The 26,941-nt window shown below is 30.1% G+C and overlaps 1 protein-coding gene across 3 annotated transcripts in view; it reads left to right on the forward strand.

The window, feature by feature from the left end:
* The window catches only part of Shaw (potassium voltage-gated channel shaker cognate w), a 112,052-nt gene that overhangs the window by 62,541 nt on the left and 22,570 nt on the right, over nt 1–26,941 (forward strand). For all 3 annotated transcript variants that reach the window (XM_080156298.1, XM_080156296.1, XM_080156299.1), the window contains exons 9-10: nt 6,028–6,222; nt 26,575–26,798. In XM_080156298.1, coding sequence (XP_080012424.1) covers nt 6,028–6,222; nt 26,575–26,798 — 419 coding nt within the window. The remainder of the gene's footprint in view (nt 1–6,027; nt 6,223–26,574; nt 26,799–26,941) is intronic.

A 26,941-nucleotide genomic window follows, 5' to 3' on the forward strand; every position in this document is an offset into this window, starting at 1 on the left:
ATTATGGACATATTTGGTTAACCTTTTAAATTTAGATTTTTATATTTATATATGTTTCCATACAGTGTTAAAGGAAATATCGTGTATTTTTTAGCTTTGAAAATATGTTATTCTTATATTTTTTCCTCAAATCAATGACATTTTTGTTAAACTATAACAGTTTTTTTTTAAATCATATATTTATTGTTACAATTCTTTAGAAAGTATTGTGTTACAATCCAAGCAGACATGTTATCTAAATTTGTAGATTTAAAGAACTATCCAGATGCTGTCTAAAATGGTGCAAAAAATGGGGACAAATTTCAAATTGATTTGACGGGGCTGTTTATTTACGTCACAAGTGAGGGGAAAGAAAAGGGAAGGAGGAAAGAAACCCCCTAGAAAAGAGATGGGGGTATGACGTCACACGCCAAAACAATTTGAAATTTGTCCCCATTTTTTGCACCATTTTAGACAGCATTAACTATCCATCTTGAAGCTGACATAATAAGGAGTAGACAAATAAATGAGATAATAGACAAAAATTGAAATTCTTTTTATACTCAGATAACATCTAATATAAAAAAAATATAATTCAGATACGTCCTGTATATGCAACTTTAATTATTCAACTTAAGTTAACAGACTATATCACACTAATAACACAATTCTAATAATGACATTGTGAATACATTATATTTTACAGGTAATCTTTAATCTATTAAGGTACTTAAAATGATTACACTTCAATCTCATCCATGATAAAAACTGATAGGAATTAGCATATTACACTGAAACAGACAAGAATGATCCCCTTTAATACCAGTCCAATATGTGTATTATATTATTCAATATATAATTTCTTAATAAAAGAAGAAAAAACTGGTAAATACAAATGAGCTGTCACGATATCACTCTAGTTAATCTCTTTTGATTGCATGCAGGTGCAATTGAGAAGATGGATTATTGAAAACAGATATGTGTTACTCAAATTAAGTGGTCACCAACTTACCGATTATTAGAAAGAAAACAGGGTTATTAAAATATGTTCTACTAATTTACACAAAATATTTTATTTGAAAAAAAACAAGAACACTGGTCTGTGCTTTACCTTTAAATGCTTAGTGAGCTGGTCAACCCTTATCTTATTTTTAGTTTTTTTTCCGAAGGTGAGGTAGATTATTCCTGTATTTTTCAAACTTTCTGGATAATACCTGCGATGCCCTTACACTGTTGGGTGCTACCGTGCACCCAATATAAAGATGAGGGGGGGGGGGGTTCTTAGATCGAATAGACACTGTGAGGGAAACCGCCTTTACACCTCCTCAGACCTCTTGAGATTATCATACAGAGGGATATATCCTATTTGCTATTTTGTGCACAACATTTAGTTTTCAATCCAAAAATAGTTGAACATATAAACAAAACAGAATTAATTTTTTGGTTTCTATACTTTAAAATAACCTATATTTTTTTTAAAAATATGCATCTGATTTTACTATAAATATACGAAATATGGTTAATTTTGTGCAGGTTGACAAGGATTAGATGTGATTTAATCGAAATATATTCCTACAAATTGAGCTGTGTGTTTTTCCTTGGATAGTCTCTTTTCAACAACGTTTCTGTGTATTATTCCAGAATTGAAAAACTATTCCAAAATATTACAGAATTTTGTTTTGTTTAGTTATTAGGTTACATTTACCTTACTCTTAAATCAACCTCTCACCTGTGGAAAATTTATAAAAGATATATTATAAGAGTTTATTGGTTGTAATATCAAATTTATTGGAAAATTATTTAAATTTCAAATTTAAATATTTACTATATAAATTCATTGAAAAGTTGATATATTGAATTTGACAGAATATTAATTGTCAATTACAACATCAAAAACTTGTAATACTCTGAGCCAGAATTTAGAAGCAAAATAAATTAGTTTTGTCATTAATGGCAGTTTTTGGGAATAGTCCCTTTTGTAACATCGCCCCATAAGGGGCGATTCGTCGTATTTTTAAAATGGCTTTTTATAGGTTATTTTAGGTTAGGTTAGGTTATATTGGGTTAGGTGATTGTCCCACAGGGTTAGTTAATTGGCCCCGCAGGGTTAGAGCCCCCCGCAGGGGCTAGAAATAGAAGAAAAGCTACTGTGAAAAATACGAGGAATCGCCTAAAAACGTGCGATGTTACGAAAGGGACTATACCCCATTTTTTTACAGGAAGCTAAATAAAATTTCAATTAGACCCAGAAACAAAAAATGTTTTATATTTTATTTCAATAAACTTTGAAAAACATACAAAACTCAATTACAAAAAAAATTGAATATAGTTTAATTTAAAAAAAAAGGAAATAGTCCCTTCCGTAACATCGCCCCATGAGGGGCGATTCGTCGTATTTTTAAAATGGCTTTTTATAGGTTATTTTAGGTTAGGTTAGGTTATATTGGGTTAGGTGATTGCCCCACAGGGTTAGGTAATTGGCCCCGCAGGGTTAGAGCCCTCAGCAGGGGCTAGAAATAGGAGAAAAGCTACTGTGAAAAATACAAAGAATCGCCCCATAAAAGGGACTATACCCCATTTTTTTTTACAGGAAGCTAATTAAAATTTCAATTAGACCCAGAAAGAATAAATGTTTGATATTTTATTTCAATGATCTTTGAAAAACATACAAAACATAATTACAAAAAAAATTTGATATAGTTTAATTTAAAAAAAACCCACATATTTATCATGTTTATATTTATTTAAGGTTTTTTACATTTTAATTACACTTATAAGAGTAATTAAATAACAATTAACCATTAATATGCAGCCAATCTAAACATCAATTCAAGAATGATTCCGTTATATGTCACACATCAAACTAATTTGTATTCAATAGAACTTTGAAAACTATAAGGTTTGAAAAATTATATTCAGATGTTCTCATGTTTATAATTTTGATAAAATTTTGAGAAAAATAAAAGATAAATATTTGTTATAAAGACTTGATATTGTAAGATAGTTATGTGTAAGTGAGCATAGAATAGAGAGATATTTCTCCAGTAATTGGATCATCTCCACAAACATTTCCTCAACTAGACCATTCTATTTTTTCACGTCAGACTGAATAAAGTATAAAAGTCATGAATATGTAGTTATATGTAGTATAATGATAGATAAATTATAAAATCATAAAATAATATTTTGGAATTGTAAGCTTAATTTTGAAGAATTGCAACTATTTAATATATGTAAGCCATGAAAGACACGTATAAAAACTGTATATCAATTATCTGATGTTCAATTCCTGTGGGAGTTCAATGCTTATCAAAAATCAGAACTTAAAGGTCTAGTAATTGCGCTCCTAGCCTCTAGGAGCATCGTTTCAACTGGGTTTTGGGGGATAACCCCTCCTCATTATATTGGTATTTTTTTGGGAGGGGTAATTTAAATTTTATCAAATATATAGTATTAAAAATGCGCGCGAAGTTCGCAAAATTTTTTTTTGTTAGAGATTATTTATTTTGGGGGGGTATTTACCCCCCCCCCCCAAATTGTTTATGGGGGGGAAATACCCCCTCCTAAATAGTTGGGGGTGCCTACGGCACCCCCAGGGTAGGGGAAATTTTAAATGGGGGGGGGGGGGGGTAATCGCCCCATTACCCCCCCCCCCCTCTTGGACGTCTATGTGTAGATACATTTTTAGAAATATGTAGAACATAAACTTGAACAATGAAAATTTGAAATTTGTCTGTCTGTTTGTCTGAAATTCCTTAACTATATTCTAAGAAACAAGAATAGATTATAACTCTACGAATAATTATCTAATTGATTTGGCTTCAGACTCTTTTCTTAATAAGACAAGAAAACAAATCAATTTTTTATTCCATTTGGCATGAGATCTAAAAATCAGTTAACATATTTATTTATATTTGTGAATGTTTATATAAAACTTAATATTAGGGTTAAGCCGGATACTTTTTTGGCCGGATACCGGATACCGGATATCCGGCTGATTTCAAACGCCGGATATCCGGTAACCGGCCGGATATCCGGTAAATATCCGGTTATCCGGCCAAATTACCAGATACTAAGGTAGCATAAAATTTTTTTTTCAGAAATCTTATATAAATTTACATAAAGTTAAACTTATTCAGAAAAATGTTCTTCTAGCTTCAATAATAAGAAAATTATAGCCATTTAAAATTTTAAAAAGCAGAGATTTTTGGTGTAAAGTATAAAAAATTATAGAGCCGGATATCCGGCCGGATAGTTTCAATATCCGGTATCCGGCCGGATATTGAAAATGGCCGGATATCCGGCCACACCGGATATCCGGCCCAACCCTACTAAATATTGTGTTGTGATTATTACTCTTACTATATTAATTATTTATAAGCATGGAAAGTGGGTAATATAATACTGTAATATATATTCTGTTTTTATTAGAATAATCTTAACTCTGTTATCAAATATACATACACTGCACTGTAGCTAAGGCTCCCAGAAAAATAATGATAATATAATAATATATTTTTTCGGAAGGGGGGGTATCCAACCCCTCTACATGAACCCAGTAAAAGTGTCTGATTATGACGTCAGAAAAAATTAACAATTAACCAATGAGAGACCGCTATATATTTTACCATTGGTCAATTACAGTGAATACTGGCTTCTCATTGGTTAATTGTTATTTTTTTCTGACGTCATAGTTCGACACTTTTACGAGGTTCCTCTACATGAAAATAGCTTAAAACCACCACAGAACCAGTAGGTTTATTCCCTGAGAAGCACAACCTCGTCGGTTCAGCAGTTACCGATATCTTAAGCTTCAAACACAGTTATCCTAATTCTTTGTATAATAGATTATGAAAAATTGCAATGAAAATGTTCATGTTAATGATATACTGGTTAAAACCACTAAAAGCATACAGAGCCGTTAAAATAATATTGTAGGTTTTATTCTTATTTCATGATACTTTAAGTTCCAACTTTTCCCCTTTTGAAATCAACCAGAAATGATAATGGCTGTATTTTTTTATTAAATCTGTTTTCTTTAGCTCAGAGTGGTTTAAAGAAGTAAGAAAAGGAGAGAAATAGAGAGAGGGTAAAAAGATAGAGACATTTTATTGGCAAGAATGATATAAAAATGCGGGGAGAGATGGTAAATATAAAATCCGTGACTATATTATTATTATTGTAATAAGATGGTCTGTATTCTGTATTCTCCCTGCGGATATGTATTGGACAGGTAAATATATGCACACAAGTCCATAATTGGATCAAGAGGAATATGAACAAGTATAATCAGGACCATGGCATTCAAAAAGGAAATAATTTTAAACATTTCAAGTCAAAGCATTTCAAGGTATGTGATTTAAAAATGTGGTGTAATTTGTCATCAAATATGTGAAAGATAGTCATGAGCAGTTCAGAACTGATGATGATTATTTTAAATTACAGAAGTACATGCGTTTTTAATATACATATAGGGTTGCTAAATTCGTTCCAATTTTTAAAATTAGAAGTATTAAAAAGATGTGACTTACGACTAAAGTATTTTAGAATTATTTAGTTCAACCTATATATATATATATATTGGTTCCAAGATGTTCTTGTACACAAATGTCTTAAACCGATTGAGGACTGGTGTATTTATATTTATATGTATTTTATTATTATGTATTTATGTATTATATTGTCAACATGATGCAAATAGAAAAACTAACTTTTGACACATATTTATTTGTGGTGTTATTTTCTTTTTTTGTATTTTTCACATTGATTGAAGCTTTGCTTTAAAAAAAATCAAAAAATAGATAAAGCTTTTCTGAATACTACTTTATCTAATACTTGTATTTTCAACTAACACTAAAATTAAATAAGAATGAAAGGAAAAGGGTACATCAAAAACCCCTCACCCTCATCTAATGATACTAACTTTTTTTATATTCATAGGAGACTGGAGAACTAACCTTTTAGTAGTATATCAAGCTCAAATTTAGAGTTTTGATTTTTGTCTGTTGCAATGAGGTCCAACAAATTTTAATCTTTATTGTATTTCAGCATCGAGACACCCAAGAGACGCTGGCGGTGCTGGACAGGTTGGACCTGGACACTGAGAAGCCCAGCGAGGAGGAGATAGCCAAGAGGTTCGGGTACGAGGACGAGTATGCAGAGGGGAGGCTCACCTGGTGGCAACAGACCAAGCCAAGAATATGGTCCATGTTCGACGAACCGTATTCATCTAATGCTGCAAAAGTAAGATATATTTTGTTTCAGTCAAGGGATGAACAATTTTCCAAGAACGGTATTGCAAATTTTCTTACCTCGTTTTGGCACTTCGTCTTAGATGCTAATAATCTATTCTATATGCTAACACGATGTCTAATTGTATGAATGTTTGTCTATTACGATTTTGTAAAAGATTTTAGGTAAACTTAGTATTGGTGAAGTGCAGGTTTATGGCTATTTGGCGAAGCGGTACGTCAACAACCCAGAGGCATAGACTCCAAAACTATGGGGGAGATAATTGCCCAAACACTCCTAGTATGGATCCATTATTTATCTAACAAGGAAAAAAAGCAATACTGACAATTAGATTTGGGCCAGGTCAAATATGATATTGTCTGTCCATAATGTAAATTGATTTAATAATATACAATCTATAAGAAGGTTAAGCATATTTATTTATCTCATTATACACATTACGCAGGTTTTTTTTACGCACAATGACCATTCTAGAAAGCAACTTAAAACTTTTCAAGGTTATATAAAGAAACTCTTTTTTATATTATATGCCTTGTTTGTTATATAATGTAAATAATACAGCTGCTTTGAAAGTATTATCCCCTGAAGCGACATGCAGTTTTTCAAATCGATGGAACAGAACCATCCCTAGTCCCCCGAAAATCTGAAAAGTATTGACAAAACCTTGAGTATTCTGAGCTTTCTCAGGTTTGTTCTGGTTTAAAAGTACCCTAATTCAAAAAAAACTTTCTACTATTTCAAAATTCTGAAATTTTTAATAGTGCAACAAATGATTTTGTTTCAGTGTTGATATAAAGCAGCAAATAATCTGAACAGCATCTATATTTTAGTCTTGCTATTTTAAAATAACTCAATAAATATATTGGTTTAGTTAAAATCACACAATATTACACTAAAACTTGAATTTATGTTACTTTAAATGGTTTTGATAAAATCTTTAAACATCTTAGTATGAATAACTTAGTTTGAAGCCTCATTAACATTGATTGCAATTAATTGCACAATTTTAGAATATTTTTACAAAGTTTTGCAATGCTATTAACTTTAATATGCTAAAAATTGAGATTAGTTTATTAAAACGTGTTATAATACACAATAAGGATGACAGCATCAATAAAAACGCAGCTCTGTAATCAGATGGTAGGACAAACGAACATTAACACTTGTAGAGTGTTAGAAACATAATAAGCAAAATATTAATTTGTAGGTCTAAACAAAATTTGGATAAGCAAAATTGTTTAAATAGAGTTTATAAGTTTTTTAAAGATCTTTACTTGTAAACTGTTAAATGATTTAAATGAAAAGCTTGGAAAAATTAAAAGTTTGTATATTAAGAATAAACCTAAAATGGACTCCACGTAATATTATGCAACTCTGATTTTAATTTAATTGTGGTCCTGTTTATGCATAAATATCAGGGAATCAGGGACAGGACAATGGAAAAATTAGTTCACAATACTCTAAAACCTAATTGATTTATCTAGGTATTTCAGCAACAGATCTATAGTATAGATGTATACACAGACAACTACCTCCCTTCATTTTTTAAAGACCTCTTTCGTCTGCTTCTAAATAATTTTCTGCTACTTAGCTGTGTTAATATAAGCGATACCATTGGTTGATATTTAATGACCCAATAGGAAGGTTGCACAAGACGATTGCGATGGGGGGATACAGTTATTTAACCCTTTCTCCCTCTAGTGTTTTACTCTAATATTTCAGCAAATATAAATTTAAAAACCTGTAATAATGGAATTGTTCTGTCTTGTTTTTCAGCATGTTTTTAGTTTATTTTATACAAGAATTTTTGGGTTTCAGGCATACGACAATAAAGAAAAAATTCATCTCCCCTCCACCTCCGTAATTGTTTATGATATCTGTGAAGCCTACAATAAGTGGCAAAGTAAAATTATATAGTAATTAGGGATCTAATAATGTAATGAGCTAAAAAAATGTAAATCTGACTTGAGGAAAACTTGGGATATTATTAGAGATGCAATCCGAAAAACAAAAGATAAAGCAACATGTATCAATGAACTGAAGTTTAATGATGCTATATATTTAGATAATGCAGAAATTTCTGAGAAATTGAATGAACACTTCACTTCTGTAGCAAGCAAGATATCATCTAAAATAAATCCTTCTAACATTGATCCGTGTAGCTATATACCTAATTATAATTCCAGTTTTAAAATGCATACAATAAACCCAAATATAGTCACAGATATTGTTAAAAAAATGGGAAATAAACAAAGCATGGACATTTTTGGCCTGTCAAATTCTTTTTTAAAGAAAATAATTTCTGTCATTGCCCTTCCTCTCTCTCATGTCATTAACCAAACTATTTTAACTGGAAAAATACCTTCTGAATTAAAAATTGCAAAAGTTATACCTATTTTTAAGTTAAAAGGGAATAATTCTAATGAAAAAGCTGATCCATCAAATTATAGGCCAATAAGTTTATTAGCTATTTTCTCAAAAGTTTTAGAAAAAGTCATTTATCAACAACTGTCGTGCTATTTGATTAGAAATAATATCATTTTTGAACATCAGTATGGATTTCAATCAAAAAAGTCTACAATACACCCTGTGATACACCTCTTAAATTATATAGCTGAAGCAAAAAACGATAATAAAACTGTAATTGGAGTCTTCTGTGATCTTGCAAAATGTTTTGATACAATTCCACACTCTATTTTAATTAAAAAGTTGTCAAAAATTGGCATTAATGGCGTTGAACTTGAATGGTTTAAAAATTATTTAAGTAATAGACAGCAATTTGTACATGTAAACAATACTGACTCAAGAAAGCTGAACATAGATAGAGGTGTCCCACAGGGCTCTATTTTAGGACCAATTCTATTTTTAATCTACATAAATGATCTTAAAAACTGTACTGATTTATTTACCCTATTATTTGCTGATGACAGTAATTTTTTAATTTCTGGTAAAAACTTTACAGAGATTAAACTGAAATTAAACAATGAACTTAAAAAGATATCCGATTGGTTTAGGAGTAATCAAATGAGCTTAAATCCTGATAAAACTAAAATCATGATATTTAATAAAAATGAAAATACTATTGATTGGAATGCTCTTAATATTAAGCTAAACTTTAACAATGAAAATGAGTTTGATCCTGAGAAAATAAAAATTTTAAATTATGTCAATTCAAGTAGCAATATTCCTGCAATTAAATTCCTAGGTGTATTTATAGATCCTTCTTTAAATTTTAAATATCATGTAGAACATTTACGTAAAAAGATTTCTAGTTCCTTATTTCTTATAAATAGAGCTAAACATATACTGAATTTAGATAGCAAAAAAATGCTTTTTCACTCACTTATAAATAGTCATTTACTTTACTGTTTACCTGCCTGGAGTTGTGGTCTTAAATCTACTATGGAACCATTAATTAAAATGCAAAAAAAGGCAATAAGAATTGTTTTTAGTAAGAAACACATCTCACACACAATGCCTTTATTTAAAAAAATGAATGTCCTTCCTTTACATGAATCAGCTAATTATTTGAAATTATTATTTATGTATGATTTTATAAACAGTAAGCTACCAAGTTCCTTTCAAGGTACATGGCTTCGCCGTAATCAATTACATACCAGAAATCTTAGAAACTCTAATATGTTTGATGTTAAAAAACCGAAGTTTAAATCTATTGAAAGATTTCCTAAGTATCATTTTCAAGAATTATGGAATAACCATTGTAATAATGATTTATTAACCCACAATCAATCAAGAAAAAAATTTATAAAAAATCTAAAAGAATCTTTGTTATCAAGCTTAACTTTAGTGTGTAACAACCCATTATGTCAAGAATGTAGATAAAATTGTATTTCTTTTCAATATTGTTTGAAATCTGATAAATCAATCAAAATCTATTTGTTGAAATGTTTTTTTAAAATTTCTATTATTGCAATAATGGTGTGAGACTTGTATGCCCTAATCAATCCTTCCTAATATCATTCTTTCCTCTCCAATATGATTTTATTTATTGCTTATTATCTTTTTTCTATTTATTTGTCTTATCTATATGGCCTGTATGAAAACAATGTGTGAATACACATTACTGCATACTTCCTAGTTTTTAGGAAACTGCCATTTGGGAAGAAATTTTTTTTATAAATTAACCATATCAATAAAATTTGACTGTATATATAAATGTATATAATATTCATTTAATTCATTTATTATTTTGTTGTTTTTTTTTCTATGTATGTACACCCAAGAATAATAAATCTAATCTAATCTAATCTAATCTAATAAGGGATAAGACAATGACCAACAAATTGATGTACATCCCCAATGATGAAACACAAAATGACCCCTTTTATTGATTAAGATTAGTGCTTGAACAGTTTGAAACTCAACTCAATCAACTAACCAATCAAAATTCACTAAAGTCCCCAAAGTTGTTCAGTCAGCGAATAAGAAAACGTTATTAAAAGACTTTTGGGACTATTGTAATAAACAGCCCACCATTATCCCCTCTCTCTCTGTATTGTAATACTGACCAAATATTGGTTGTCGAGAAATATGATAAAAACAGTATTAATATTGTACAACCATTTCTGTATAAATGTTGAATCTTTTTGGGGATTTAAATTTAATTACTCAAATTATTCTCAAAATTTGGAAAAAACACTTTAAGCTAAATTTAAAACTTTTTAGTGGTCATATTACAGATAATTTTAACTAGTTAACTTTTAAAAAAGTTTTTTTATATTACAATTTTTTTTTAAATAAACCAGGGACATAACTATCCATTAGTTTAGAATTGACAACAAGCTATCAATTATTTTATTAAAAAAGGGACATTTAATTATAGTACAGAAGAAAATATAAATCAAATCTAGAAAAATTTGCAGAAACTCTATTTTTAGGCTATGTATGTACTTTAGACTGCTAGGATTTTGTAGATTCTAGACTGCCTACTTAGTGTAAATATGTTACTAGAGGCCTCTAAGGGCACTTGAAGATGGTAGGGGGTGAGGAATTCGACTCCCCATTATTATACAGTGTGTTTTTTTTATGAGAACTTTTTTGAAAGCAATTTTACCCTAGTTATAGTTCTCAGAATTTAATGATTAATGGCTTATTTTCTTCGTTTTTTAATGCAATTAATGGAACACCAAAAAATATTTAAGTTTTTATTTAAAAAGAACAGTAAAATTTAAAATTCAAAACTTAGGTGTCAACATCTAAAAATGATTTTAGCGCATTTTTCTTATGCCTAAATCTTCTACTCTTTGCAAGAAAAAAATTGGATTTTCTGTAGTCGACTTTTAGGGGCCAGTACTCCCTCCCTGGTTGAGATATGACCTTCAAACTTTGATATGTTCTAGTACGTGTCCCTAATAGTATCTGTATACATTTTTGGCTCTATATCGCAACTTTGAAGTGTTTAGCAGCCATTCTTGCAAAAAGTTTAATATTTGAGCATAAGAAAAATGCGCTAAAACCATTTTTAGATGTTGACACATAAGTTTTGAATTTTAGATTTTACTGTTCTTTTTAAATAAAAACTGAAATTTTTTTTTGGTGTTTCATTAATTGCATTAAAAAACGAAGAAAATAAGCCATTAATCATTAAATTCTGATGACTTTAAGTGGGGTAAAATTGCTTTCAAAAAAGTTCTCATAAAAAAAACTGTATATTTTAGTTCTTAAAAGAAAATTAAAACATTTTTTTTTGTGGGGGGTGGGGTCTAAGAAGTAATTTTTTCTAAAGATGATTTCTCTTAGGAGGTTGGTGGTACCCTCCCCGAAAATAGTTATAAACCTTTCCAGGACCTATTAAAAGCTGCATTGTAAAGGGGAACCATATCAGTTTCAGCAAATAGCGATATCCTTCAGTACAGGCAGACAGACATCCTGTTACTTTATAAAATGAAATGTAACTGTATCCTAATTTATAGAATAGCTGTATAGAAGACAACACAGAAGAGAAAACGTCAATAGTTTTCACAACATATTTCTCAGATTTTTATAAGACATTGACAAGAAAATGAAATATTTGTCATTGTGATACTCCCACTAGAGATCTATCAGAGCTTACCAGTGATGATGTTTTATAACACTTTTATCTTTTTTTAAAAGGTTTAGTATTTAATACACCAAGAATTGTTCTAATATTTTTCTAATAATCTTAATAACAGACTTTTAAAAATTTTATCACAACATGATCATAGGCAAACTTTAACCCCCCCCCTAATAAACCCAGAAAGTAATTCAAAGATATATCTTTGATGGAGGAAATAAAACTTTTAATCCCCCCCATCCCCAAAAAAAGGTGGGTATACTTCCGTGATGGTGTAATTTACATTATCTATGGATGTAATCGTTCCTATTTACACAGTGTCACATGATCAATATTTTGTATTTGTCTAATATCTCTCACCACTCCTCTGTCTTCAATATAAACTTTACAATTTTTATAACTTACAAAACTTTGTTTACACTTTTCTGTATTGTTTGAAAGTTAATATTCTAAGGCAGGCAGGATATTGTATTCAGCAGAGTCTGTGAGAGTCATTATGAAACAGTAGAGAGGATATTGTATTCAGCGTATTACAGTAGAGTCTATGAGAGTCATTATGATACAGTAGAGAGGATATAATATTCCAGGGAGTAAGAGAGGGGACAATGGATCGAATATTCAATTTTTAGGAGTCTCAGACTTTGGGTACTGGCTTAAAGGGAATGTGCAAGAATTTAGCAGTTTCTGACTGAGTTTGGGGACTTGCGCATGAAATGCCGCTACTCGTTATGTATGTTTTGAATATTGCAGACGGGGAGAAGGGATAAGGGAAGTGGGGGAAAGGGAAATAAACACTCGTTGTGTTAGTTTGGAATGTAGCAGACGGGGAGAAGGGAGAAGGGAGGTGGGGGCAAGGGAAATAAACAGAATAAAAAGGGGCAGTCATATTCTTGCTAGCAGCTGGCCGGGTCCAATAATCTTTTAATATAAAAATCACACCAAAAAAACCTCAATATATTTCATCAAAAACAAGTTGTGATTTCACTTTACATGACGCTATGGAAATCTATTATTCAATTAACAATCCCTTTATAATTTCCTACAAATTTATTGGATTAAACTGGATTTCATGCCCTTTCTTTGATAACTCTTATATTGAATTAATTGCCCATTGTCCCCTCCCTTACTCCCTGATAATATTCAGTGTATTCAGTAAAGTCTGTGAGAGTCATTATGATACAGTAGAGAGGATATTGTATCCAGTGTATTACAGTAGAGTCTATGAGAGTCATTATGATAAAGTAGAGAGAATATTTTATTCAGTAGAATCTGTGAGAGTCATTATGATACAGTAAAGAGGATATTGTATTCAGTGTATTATAGTAGAGTCTGTGAGATTCATTATGATACAGTAGAGGCGATATTGTATTCAGTGTATTACAGTGGAGTCTGTGAAAGTCATTATGATACAGTAGAGAGGATATTGTATTCAGTGTATTATAGTAGTGTCTGTGAGAGTCATTATGATACAGTAGTGAGGATATTGTATTCAGTGTATTACAGTAAAGTCTATGAGAGTCATTATGATACAGTAGAGAAAATATTGTATCCAGTGTATTACAGTAGAGTCTATGAGAGTCATTATGATACAGTAGAGAGGAAATTGTATTCAGTAGCATCTGTGAGAGTCATTATGATACAGTAGAGAGGATATTGTATTCAGTGTATTATAGTTTAGTCTGTGAGAGTCATTATGATACAGTAGAGAGGATATTGTATTCAGTGTATTATAGTAGAGTCTGTGAGAGTCATTATGATACAGTAGAGAGGATATTGTATCCAGTGTATTACAGTAGAGTCTATGAGAGTCATTATGATACAGTAGAGAGGATATTGTATCCGGTGTATTACAGTAGAGTCTATGAGAGTCATTATGATACAGTAGAGAGGATATTGTATCCAGTATATTACAGTAGAGTCTATGAGAGTCATTATGATACAGTAGAGAGGATATTGTATTCAGTAGCATCTGTGAGAGTCATTATGATACAGTAGAGAAAATAATGCATTCAGTGTATTACAGTGGAGTCTGTGAAAGTCATTATGATACAGCAGAGAAGATATAATCTCCCTTTTAAATCCCAACAAAAGCAAGTGATTGATTTCTGTGATTATATAAAAAAATTTCTTTAACTTCGTCATATAAATACACTGAGTTTGATTGTCATATGCCACACTACATTATAGCGTCACTTCAAACCTTTTATATTATCCTGTATGTGTTGTGTTAGTGCTCAGCACCAGTGTGAATGCCACGCATAAGCAGCCCTTTGTTTATAAAAGTGGCATTTGCGCGGCTGCCGAGCCTTGACTTGTGGGCTACACTTAGGTCTAAGGTAGATTTAGAAGCAGATTTATAGTTAGAGGTGAGTATGTAGAATATGTGGACTATTGAATTCGAGTTTATGAAACGATTAATAATTATTTTCAATTGTTTAATTTAGGACTTATTCTATTACTATCCATTAAGCATACGAAAAAAGTATTTTAAAAATTAAAAGGATTTTTATATTTTTTCCATATAAATCTCTGCTCTCCTGATTGTGACTAAATAGATTATCTATATTTTGGGCAAAATGCATTTAATTCATAATCTATGCCAATCGGGATCTTAAGGGATACAGCAATGGATAATAAATTTATATACATCTCCAATGATGATCAACAAAATACCCAATCACTAAATAAAATCATTGGTTGAACAGTATCAGAGATCCCTTAGGATAATCAAATAGCCGATAAATAAAATGATGATACACAAAATTACCCCTTCTATAGATTAAAATTAGTAGTTAAAATGTTTGGACGCTTAACTTAATGAACCAACCAATCAAATCAAATAAAAGTCCCCAAAGTTGTTAAGCCAATAAATAAGAAAAAACTATCATAAAATTTTGGGGATTAAAAAACAGCCCAGTGCCCTCTTCCTCTCTAAAAAGTTACTAGCTTCATTAACAGTACCCAAAGTACTGGTAAATATTTAGGGAAAAAGGGGTTAGAGATTAATTTAACTATAATTATTCTCTGTCATCCCTGCCGATGCAATTTATATCAAATATTTATGGACCATTTTTTTGGTTAGATATTGAATTTTGTCAAAATATTCTTGCATAAGATATAATGTTTTTTTCTGTGGTAGAAATATTAATTACTCGTCTGCTTATAAATAATTTGTGTTAGTTTATGTACATAAATTGATAACCAACCCCAATGATAATTAACAAAATTACCACTAATTTAGATTTAAATTATTGGTTGAAAAGTTTCGACACTGCAAGTTTAAAAGCACCCAATCAAAAGTCAATAAAATCACACAAAGATTTTGAGCCAACAATTAAGACATCATGGTTTAAATACTTTGGATACCAGAATAATTACCAGTCCAGTGTCACCCCCCACCCTCCCTGATCAAATATGACAATGAGAGAGAGTAATAAAGTAATTTGTGTGTTTCTATTACCATATTCTAATTTTGTATGCTATTCAGAGATGCAAATTAAGAGAAATAAATACATAGACAGGGACTCTATGTATATTACAAAAGAAATATATATAAGCAAACTATTTTTCTATCCTATTATATAAAGTAGTAAGCGTTTTTTTTCTGTCCTGAAGGACCTCGCTAACTGCTAAACCGATATTGTTCTCCTTTACAGTGAAGCTTCTTATAGGCCCTGGGAAGAATTTAAACTCTTTTTTTTTGCGAGGGTGTCTTTACCCCCTCCTCCAAAAATAATTTTTTTACTCTTTTGAAACTCAAGTTTTAAATGGGATAAGATCAACTTTTCAATTTCCTATCTTAAGTGCCCCTAGAGGCTTCTAGGGGTCGTAGCCGCTAGTTTAATTTAAAGCAATATTTTAATTTGGATAACATACAATCAAAAATAAATTAAATTCTGATGTAAAAGATAGAAATTGGTAAAGCCAATTTATCTTCGTTGTTTAAATGATTTATTCGTTTTACAGAAAGAAATCATACAAAGTATAATATGAAAAATACGAACTAAAAAATTGATAAATTAGAAACATGTTAGTAGGTTGGGGGTTAGCAGTTATACATATATTAAAATATTAAAAACTAACATAATAAACTAACTACACAAATAAAATATTTATGTTTTATTTGGTTTGATGTTTAACAAACCAATAAATTTTCTCTTGTGGATTTTAGGTTTTTAACTTATTGGATTTGAAGTAACCTAAAGCCCATCAAAGGGTATTTTTAAATTTGTTTTTGGAATAAAAACTAAAGACATATTTTATATAAGCTTTGCTGCTGAACATATGAGAGAGAGTGGGAATATTTAGATACATAGTATAGGGACTAAGATATATAAGTTTTCCGGAATTTTAATGTTAGGGGGAGATTTGAAATCTGCATCAACTTTTAAGGATTTTTTATAAAATTCGTTTTTTGTATAATTCTTTATCTAAAAGCGGAAATGCATTTTAAGTTAATTAATTTTGACCAATAGGATAGGTGGATTTTAAACTACCTGCGCTCTAATTGGTTGAATGATGTACGCCATCCCAGGGGCGTCCAAGCTTTTTTTTTTGGGGGGGGTAAAAAATTTTAGGGGGGGGGTAATTCGTGTTTGGGGGGGGTAAAATGGCGCGCGAAGCGCTCCGAAATTTTTTTTCCCCCCCCCCAAAATTTTTACCCCAGGGGTAAAATTTGATTGGGGGGGGTAATTACCCCCCCTAAAGTCTGTTGGGGGGGGGGGTAAATACTCCCCCCAAATCTGTTGGGGGGGGGGGTAATTACCCCCCCCAAACTAATTTACCCCGGGGGTAAAATTTTTGGGGGGGGGTAATTTAATTATGTAAAAAAAGCACCTACCTAATCTATTAAGTTAATAATAAGTACTATCTTATAACATAAAGTAGTAAGTAAGGTTTATTTGACTATAGCTTCAGATTTCATTACTTTTAATACTGAGTTCTCCTTTTTAGGAAAGCTTCACATAGATCCCATGATGGTTCCACACTATTATAGGTCAATCCTTTGAGTGGTTTTAGGCTATTTTTCTCCTCCCTTTTTACCCTTTAGAAAACACGAGTTCTTAGATGCTAAGGGCGCCACTACTATTCAAATATATAGTAGTATCTCATTCTTTAGAACATAAAAATACAATAATTAACTCACTAACCAATGAACCAATATGATTTTACTTTAAAGTGAAGCGTCTTATAGGTCCTGGTAAGTTTTATAACTAGTTTTGAGACACCCTGACATCCTCCCAAAAGAAATCGCCTATAGAAATTCTTTTTTATTATTTAATGAAATATTTAATTTAGTTAGGTATCTATTTTATGGAATCTTCAGTGCTTTACAATTACATCATAGATCCCCGGGATGGTTTTAGCCCTTATAAAGGCCCAAGCAAAAAAAAACATGATCAAACTATTAAATTTTTTGTTATCATGGTTAAGAACTGTTTTAACTGGTTGGACAGTAAAATTTTTTTTTAAAGAACATTCAATTTGGGGGGGTTAAATACCCCCCCAAAAATTTTTTTTTAAAGAACATTTATTTTTTTTGGGGGGGGTATTGTTCACAAAATTTTGGGGGTGCCTACGGCACCCCCAAAATCGTTTGGGGGTGCCAAATGGCCCATTACCCCCCCCTCTTGGACGCCTATGCGCCATCCAATCAGAGCGCAGATTTTTTAAATCCACCAATCACAGATGCCAAAATTAATTAACTTAAATTGCATTTCCGCTTTTAGATAAAGAATTATAGAAAAAACGAATTTTATAAAAAAAATCTTCAAAATTTGATGCAGATTTCAAATCTCCCCCTAACTTTAAAATTCCGGAAAACTCATATATCTTAATAGGGACTCTGTTTTATTTACAGATATCAAGTTTCTATCTCCATCTCTAAGTATCCAAACTTATACACACACTGTATCCATATTTACCTGAGCTACATATGTGTCACTTTCATCATATAATTAAAATTAAACCTATACACAAAATACAGGTAGGGAGCAGACATTGGACTGGAAATGACACTGAGAACCAAAGTTTTATATCCACGTTTTCTGTTGGGTCTAAACCTGTGGGAATTTGATTGGTTGTTTCCAAACTGGCGGTTTCAAAACTTTTGAACCAATAATTATAGAAGGGTTGTTCTTGTTTATCATTATTAGGGATGTACATTAATTTATCGTCCATTGTCCAGGTCCTCTTAAGATCCCTGACTAAGAAAGGTTAAAAAGTGTAGGCTCATTTTAAAGATATAGAAAATTTTGTATTGATGGTTGAATATCTTTTAGGTTTTAACCTAAAAATACTAAAAAGTACTAATATAAATTTTTTCATTCCCCCCCCCCCCCAAAAAAAAAAAAAGATATGCAAAATATAATCCTTTTTGCTAAAAATAATCATAAGCTTTATAGAAATTAGGACACACACTTTCTTTTGAGAGTATGTAGGTAATTAGTAATATAAAACCTAGGGAATAGTCAGAGAATAATTTTCTGTAGAATATCATTCAGTTCTTGGAGTGCGACAACTTATTATGTTATTTCAATTTTACAAAAAAAATAGTTGTGTACCATTCCTCCATTTATCTATAAATTGTATTTTATTTTACTTTGAATCAACACAGAGATTGGCCATAGAACAATAATTTTAAATTTTTACAATTATTGAGTGTTAAATTCTGCCTTTAGTTTTACGTATTATATTAATCGGTTGTTTCATTCATAGGGAACTAAACTCTTTAGGCATTTTTTTAAAGAGTAGCCATGAGTAAATTAAATCTTTTCTATACTTATCTATTCTATGAAATTCTATTTTTAATTCTATACTTTCTAATCTATGTTAATAGTGAAAAGGAAAACTACTTAACTAATTAAATATTAATCCTTACGACACGGTGTTTTCATCATGTTGCACAAAATACACCAAGGACAACTATGTCCAAAAGTAGCAAATCAGAGATAAGCTAATAAATTTCATAAAAAAAATGAAATATAAAATGGATTTTAAAATTTTTTAAGTTGTTAAAATCTACATCAATTAACGTAAGTGTCGAACGAAATAAGATGATTTAAAAGGCGTCTCTGTTATATATTTATAAGATTCGGCTTATAAATCTATTTTTTTTTTCATCTCGGCTTCCATTTTTAGCGGCTGTACCTCCATTTCTCTAATAAGTTTGTTTGTACTGGCATTTGTTGGCTTTCTTGCTGCTGTGGATAGTTAGAGTTTTGTTTTATGTTTAAATACGTACAGCTATCCCCTAAGTGCCTACCTTAGAGCGATTTATCCTTTCTTGAATTTCTATTATGCCTGTTAGCAAATGATCCCTATGATCCTCTTGGTTGATTTGTATTTCATCCATTCTCACTTTAAGGTACATTACACTAGTTATCAGGCTCCGAAGTATAATTTGAGGAGAGAAGGAACAAATTTATACTTCCAGACAATTTAAAAGTTTCTACATAATATGATTTTCAAATGCTTATTTTTACTGTTTAGGCCTTTTCTTTAGAAAAGAATAGAATAATTAAATGAATATCATCAAAACATATGTACCATATCTTTTAAAAGCCTAACTTTAAAAATTCGTACAAAAAAATTTTCTTTTTCAATAGGTTAAGATTTATATTTGAATTTAGAAAATAATCTTAATTCTAATTATACTTCCACTTATAGAATGTGTATAAGTATGTTGTAAATGGGTTGCAAAATCTAGATCTCATTCTAATATGTCCCCAGGGAGAGACTCCAGTTCCACCAACAACCTGAATTGTCTTGGTAATTTCTTTACTCAATCCATTTCTCAATTACCTTTCCCTATTTCTATCTGACTTAAGATCCCAGCCCCAATCTATCTGTGTGTGTTTTATTATCTATTTCAGTAATATACATATATAATATATATATTCTATTTTTCTAAAACAATTTTAATTTACGCTATATAATAAAATTATTTTCCCTAAAAAAGAAAAGAAATTTCTTTCTCGTATTCATTCAAATCCGGTGAATAGGAACCGGTTCTCATCCATACGAAAAAAAACTATGGTTAGCATCGTATTATATCCAGCTTTCTACGAATATAAAAATCTACAATCATAAGATTAAAACCATTTTTTTGAATCCGTGCCTTCGGCACCTCGGGGCTAAAAAAACTGGTTTTAATCTTATAATTGTACATTCTATATCCGCGGAAAGCTGATTATAATACGATGCGAGAAATAACTGTTCTTGTGTTTTTTTTCGAAGGGAAGATATCCTACAACAAGTTTGTCTGACGACCTTGAACTAGATTTTCTTGTTGTCTCTTTTAAAAATGCTTGATAGTAATTGTATATAACTCTTTTTATTTTTCAAGTCTAATTACTTCTATAATTTTGAAATAGAAAATGCACAAGAAAAAATAATAATTGAATAAAGAAAACAGTCTTGCCTATAGATTTGGCATGATGAACGATAATTCCAAAGATAGAAAAAATATAGAAAAGAATCCAGGTAGAAGATTCGACCTTTATGTATACTGTACCTGGAATACAGTTGAAAATACTTGTATGACTTTCAGATTTTCTGAAAATAATAAATGACCTTCTTATATGATTTATCAGACTTCCTAAATACTAAATGTCTAAAATTTTTAACAAATTACTATGGATGGCTGAATAATTTTTATTTTATGTAACAACAACTGTACTAGCATATTTTGAAAAAGCATTTATAACATTTATTTAACTTTAGCATGGTTAAATACATTCAATAAAAATAGAAAAATAGTAGTACAAAAGTAATGAATTACAAAGTCAACTAGGACCGTACAAATGCTAATTTAAATAAAACACTCCGCTTTTATTAGTTTTTCTTGAGTATTATACTTGTAATTTTTTTTTACAGATTTTGAAACTTCATTTATTGTATGTTTAATGTAATGTCACACCCCTTTTCAAATTGATAAAAATTTAGTGTTCTATTCTATCTTATTCTGTGAGTAATTTATCAAATACTTTTTCCCTAAATTTGTCTGTTTATTAGAAGAGATAAGTTATTCCGCGCAGGTTTCTCAACTTATCTAGTTCTTGTTCCAACAAAATTGAAATCTATCTTCCACCAAGGATTAGGGATATTTTTTAAAAATTACATTAAAGTTTTTTTTTGAAAAAAGATTTCTCATCATTTATGTTATTTGTATACAGTTTAAACAGTATTTCTTTCATTCAAAGCTTAACTACCAAATGGTTTTTATGGTAGAAGTAAATCTTTTTTTTTGTAATTATTGAAGCCTTTCTTAAACAAAATATTAACTACCATCAACATAACAGCGAACCAACTTACATTATTAGAATTAATACTAAATAATCAATTAGGTTTTAAATTTTCAAGATCATAGACTAAATTTTTTTTACAGTTATCACTATATGCATCTAATTTAAATTATGTAATTCTATAATGTTAGATATTTTTTTTTTTTTTTTTTTTTTATTATTCTATAATTTATTGGGTTTTCTATAACATAAACATAAAATGTTTTATTGTCCATTACGATCTTGCTATTTATTTAACCTATTGAGTTCTCCATTTTTAAGATGGTTTTAGGCTATTTTCCTGCCCCATCTTCTTCGTTGGAATACAGACATAAATGTTTGACCCAATAATTTTCATCATCTATTCCTTTTCCTTATTATCTAAAAACTGAAAAGTTGAATAAATTAGAATATAACATCTGGAGCACCATGGAGAGAAAGATTCTCAATTACCCAATATAGTAAATCATTGCTTCGTATTATAGACATTTTTCCACCGAAAGTAAAATGTTCAAGGATGACAACATCCATAAAAGCGAATAAAATAATATGGTAAGACAAAAGAACATTTATACTTTTATGTCAGATATTAATAAGCAGAGTATTAATTTATAAGTTGTAAAATTGCTTAAATATGGGATACGGTTTAAGGACATTATTGCATTATTATGAAAGCATTGTAAAGATGCTTCGCTTATGATATTATACCTTGTTGTCCTTGGAATTATTATTCTTAAAATAGTATATAAAGTTATATCTTACAAAAAAAAATTTGTAAAAAAAGTTAAAAATCCACAAAAGTCTTAATAAATATTGAGATAAAATGTTATTCTTTGTATTGTTTTGAATTATCCTAGCTACCAGTTAATGCATTTTCCTTAGTTTTATCTTTGATGCTCTGTCAGTCTGAGCTTTGTCACATTTACACACACACACACACACACACACACACACACACACACACACACATACACACACATACACATACAGCCCTACACACATATTCGTATAAATGGATAAATCTTATTCGTTTTTAAATCCTTTAGACAGATTAGAGCATAAAGAATCAGAATATAACATTCTATATATTTGATACCATTATTCATGTGATACATTTTTATATTTTTGATGTATGAGTAAAGATACAGTATGACCATAAAAAATCTGTTATAGAGTTTGTAGATTTTTTAAATCATTTATTTTTACGAAGGATTTTTGGTATTTTGTATACTTGTTGTCAGAACTGGATAATCAGAATATAAATGTATAAGAGTCGAAGCAAAATTGTTAGTAAATTTGTTGAAAAACTGCTTTATACAGGATTATGTTTATGGACATACTTACATTTTCAGGACTTGATTATAGAGTTGCTTCGCTAATAACATTATACTTTGTTGTCCCAGGAATCAATATACCAAAAATCAGATCAATTGGATGACTAGATCACATAAAAATTTGTTGTTAAAAAAAGTAAAATTATAAAATGTTTAAAATGAACGTACGGACATTTTGGTAATGATTATAGAGTTGCTACGCTTTCTAAATCGTACCTAATTACTAAAGGAATTAAAGGAAGGTCCGACCCTAATTATAGAAAAGCTTCGCTTTTAAAAACAGAAATTTTATATAAAAAGATTTTATAAAAATTATTACTCTAAATGATTTTTTTTATTTGATATGATTTGTAAAAATACAAGAAACTTTTATCTGTTTCATACTGTATCAGCATACAACTTTTGTTTTCCTTATTGTACTTGTTTAAAAATGCAGCAAGCAACTGTATCTCTACTGCAGATTCTATATACAGTAACTACACATACAATATACATACATACAGTATTACAGATGATGACGTCTACCAAGAATGAATCAATATTAAACCTTTTTTGAATACTAGTCGATTTGCCCCTAGCCAATAGGGACTTCGATCAGGAATGGAAGTATCTATTTATTGGCTTCACCATTTTTCTTATTTTGTTTTGTTTTTCTTCGCTTCGCTAATTGCTATCAAATAATGGCAGCAATCAAATGAAGAAAATAAATTTTTTTTAAAACAATTAAATCGCAATCCAATTATCTAGGACACATCATAACTGAAGATGCTCGATCAATGCTTTGTATTTGACAAAATTTTTAATATAACATCAAAAATCTACAATCTCACAGCCCGAATTTCAACAGCTGACTGTTAAGTCATTTAAGCATTTGTAGTAAAGTTCGCAATCATGGATATTATGATTATTGTTTTACATAATGCAGAGGTAAATTATGAGAAGTAGAATAAGATCATCTTTGATTTGTTCTATAACATACATAATAGGGTTGTTGAAGCGTTCCTACGATGAAGCATTTTTTATATTTCTTCAAACTTTAATCCATTTGCATGCATATCTTCTACCATTAAAAATATTCTAGGTATCTAAAGGGATAAGACAATGGCCGATAAATTAATATACACACCCAATGATGATACACAATATTACCTCTTCTGTAGACTATAATTAGTTTGCACACTCAACTTATTGAACCAACCAAACAAAATTCAACAAAAGTCCCCATAGTCTTTAAGTCAACGAATAAGATAGTGTTATCATAAAAATTTGTGGACAATTGTAATTAACAGCCCAATGTCCCCTCCCTCCTTGAAATATTTGGAGCGGAGATGGAGGTTTCGAAATTTTAAATTTTTAGTTATGTTGAGAGGGAGATGTTCCACATGTAAAAGATTCCAGAAAGGGCTTTGCTATTGATCAGACCTACCTAATAATTTAAAACCTTTAAGCTGTCCAAAAATACTTCGAATATTAAGAAGTTATTATAAAATATTTGAAAAAGTTTGTTTATTAATAATGTGCATAATTTAATTTTTGTATCTCACGACCTTTTTTGTTTAACAAATTCCATACTTTTCTAGGTTAAAATGTATAAACATAATTTGATAGATATATCAATTTGCCAGCAGATAGATTAGAAATCAGAAAGTATGGTATACCATACATACTACAGAGATTAAGGGTGAGATAAGTATCCTCTAAATTTTGAAGGAAATAACTTTAACTAGTTTAATGAAAAAATATATAATTATAAAACAGTTTAATGCAAATTTAATTAATTATATCAAGTAATTTTCAAGAACTTGGATTACAACATCCATAAAAGCGAAGCGCTGAAACGGTAGGACAAACGGACATTAACACTTGTATAGTCTCAGAACTGAATAATCAGAATAAATGTATAAGAGTTTAAGCAAAATTGTAGGTAAATTTGTTGAAAAACTGCTTTTTACAGGATAATGTTATGGACACACCTACATTTTTAGGACTTGATTGCAGAGTTGCTTCGCTTACAATATTGTAATTTTTTGTCCCATGAATCAGTATACCAAAAATCAGATCAATCGCATAATTAATCACATAAAAAGTAAAAAAACAACATGTTTAAAATAACCGTACGGACATTCAGGTGATGATTATAGAGTTGCTACGCTTTCTAAATCGTACCTACCATCTACAGGAATCACCATGCAAAGTTTGAAATTGATTGGACAATTCCAACATGCCTAAATTAACGAAAAAATCCACCCGTTCCGGACGGACGGACAGATCCTAATAATAGAAAAGCTTCGCTTTAGAAAAAAATTTATTTACCCAAAAGCATTAGTTAAGGATCGAAAAAAAATAGCTTTCCATTAATGTGATATATTTAAAAGTATTTTCCATCTCTATCCCATTAAGCAGTCAATTAGATTGCTTTAATCACTATAAAAATCTTACATCTATCTAAAAAGGCATACATGCAAATGGAAATCATGTTTCTGACGGACGCACATATAGAAACATAAAGTTATTCCGCTGTTAGGATATTAAATTGTTTCTAATATGTATCAATTTACCCTTTGTTTATACACAGTTATATAATAGAGAATAAAGTTGTATAGGTTGATCATTCTTAGAATAAGATCATTAGTTAGGCAGACACTCAATCAATTACTTTGTCTGTAATTGCTATTTGCTTCACCAAAAAATTAACTTTAGAAAAGCAGCAAGTTCCTCAATTTTAGTATTAAAAAAACTAGAATTTAGATGTTAAGAAAATTAGGATAATTCAAAAGTAACATAGTTGCTTTATATAGCTCAATTTAGATTTAGGTTACATTTAAAGATACATTTTCTTCTAAATCATGTAAAATTAAGGCATATCATATATGCAAAGCTTCAAAATCATCAGAAAATTCGTTCACATTGCCGTAACGATGTTGTAGGGTATAGATAAAAAGCTTTGTTATTTATAAAAAAAAACTTTTTAATTCTTTATAACCATCTCAATGTGTTCTTATCTGTCTATTACTTTCTTTTACACTAATCCCAAGTATGCTACGCTACCCTTGCTTTGGGTTGTCCTGTCTCTGTAATCTTGATTGCTTACAAACTTAATAAGAAGATTACAGCATATGTGTTTCATAATATAGATCAATTCAGGGAGGGGAGGATAGATAATGATGAAAAAAAAGATTTAGCTCCAAAATAGAAAATGTTTTGTTATTTATTGTCAGTTAAAATAATAATAATTATCAATGTTTTATTTTAATGAACTACTTAGGTTGTAGAACGATAAAAAAATGCTTTCCTATAATTTTATATACATAATTGTCTCATCTCTTTATGCATGTGACCAGTCACAACTTTTAAGTACGGCTTAGACTGATTATAAAAATGGTAGGATATTAATAACATATTAGGAAGGAAATATTCAGTGCTAAAACACAGAGAGTAACTTGTTGAGCACTCTTAGCTCCAACTCCTTATTTCTTGTAAATGAATATAAAGGTTTCGTTTAATAAATAAAGAATATATTACTTTGTCTTCTCCAGTTTAGGAATACATATCTGTCAAATCATCTTAATTTTTTTTCATGATTCAAAAAACATAATTTGGGTCTAAATGATTTTTAATGAATTAATTGTCTGCCATTAAAACATTGCTTTAAAGAATAATTATATTTTAGGTTATAGGAGTAATATCTGTGTTCTACATCTGCATATCCATCCTCTCTTTCTGCCTGAAGACGCACCCAGACATGCGGGTCCCCATGATCAGGAACATCACGGTGCGAACGAGCGCGAACGTGACCACGTGGACCCTGGATAAGCACAGTACGAACGCGCACGATGCTTTCTTCTACATCGAGTGTATATGCAATGCCTGGTTTACCATAGAAATTATAGTTAGGTAAGTAGCTTAATATATTTTCTCTATGTCTTCACTGTTTGTTTCAGAATGGTTATTTATTACATCCTATTATAAACAGCTTTCCGCTTATATGAAAATGTACAATTTTAAGATTAAAACCAGTTTTGTTAGCCGGTTCCTTC

This window comes from Acartia tonsa, chromosome 4 (assembly GCF_053477335.1).
Source record: "Acartia tonsa isolate MP-2025a chromosome 4, ASM5347733v1, whole genome shotgun sequence".
Classification (NCBI taxonomy): Eukaryota; Metazoa; Arthropoda; class Copepoda; order Calanoida; family Acartiidae; genus Acartia; species Acartia tonsa.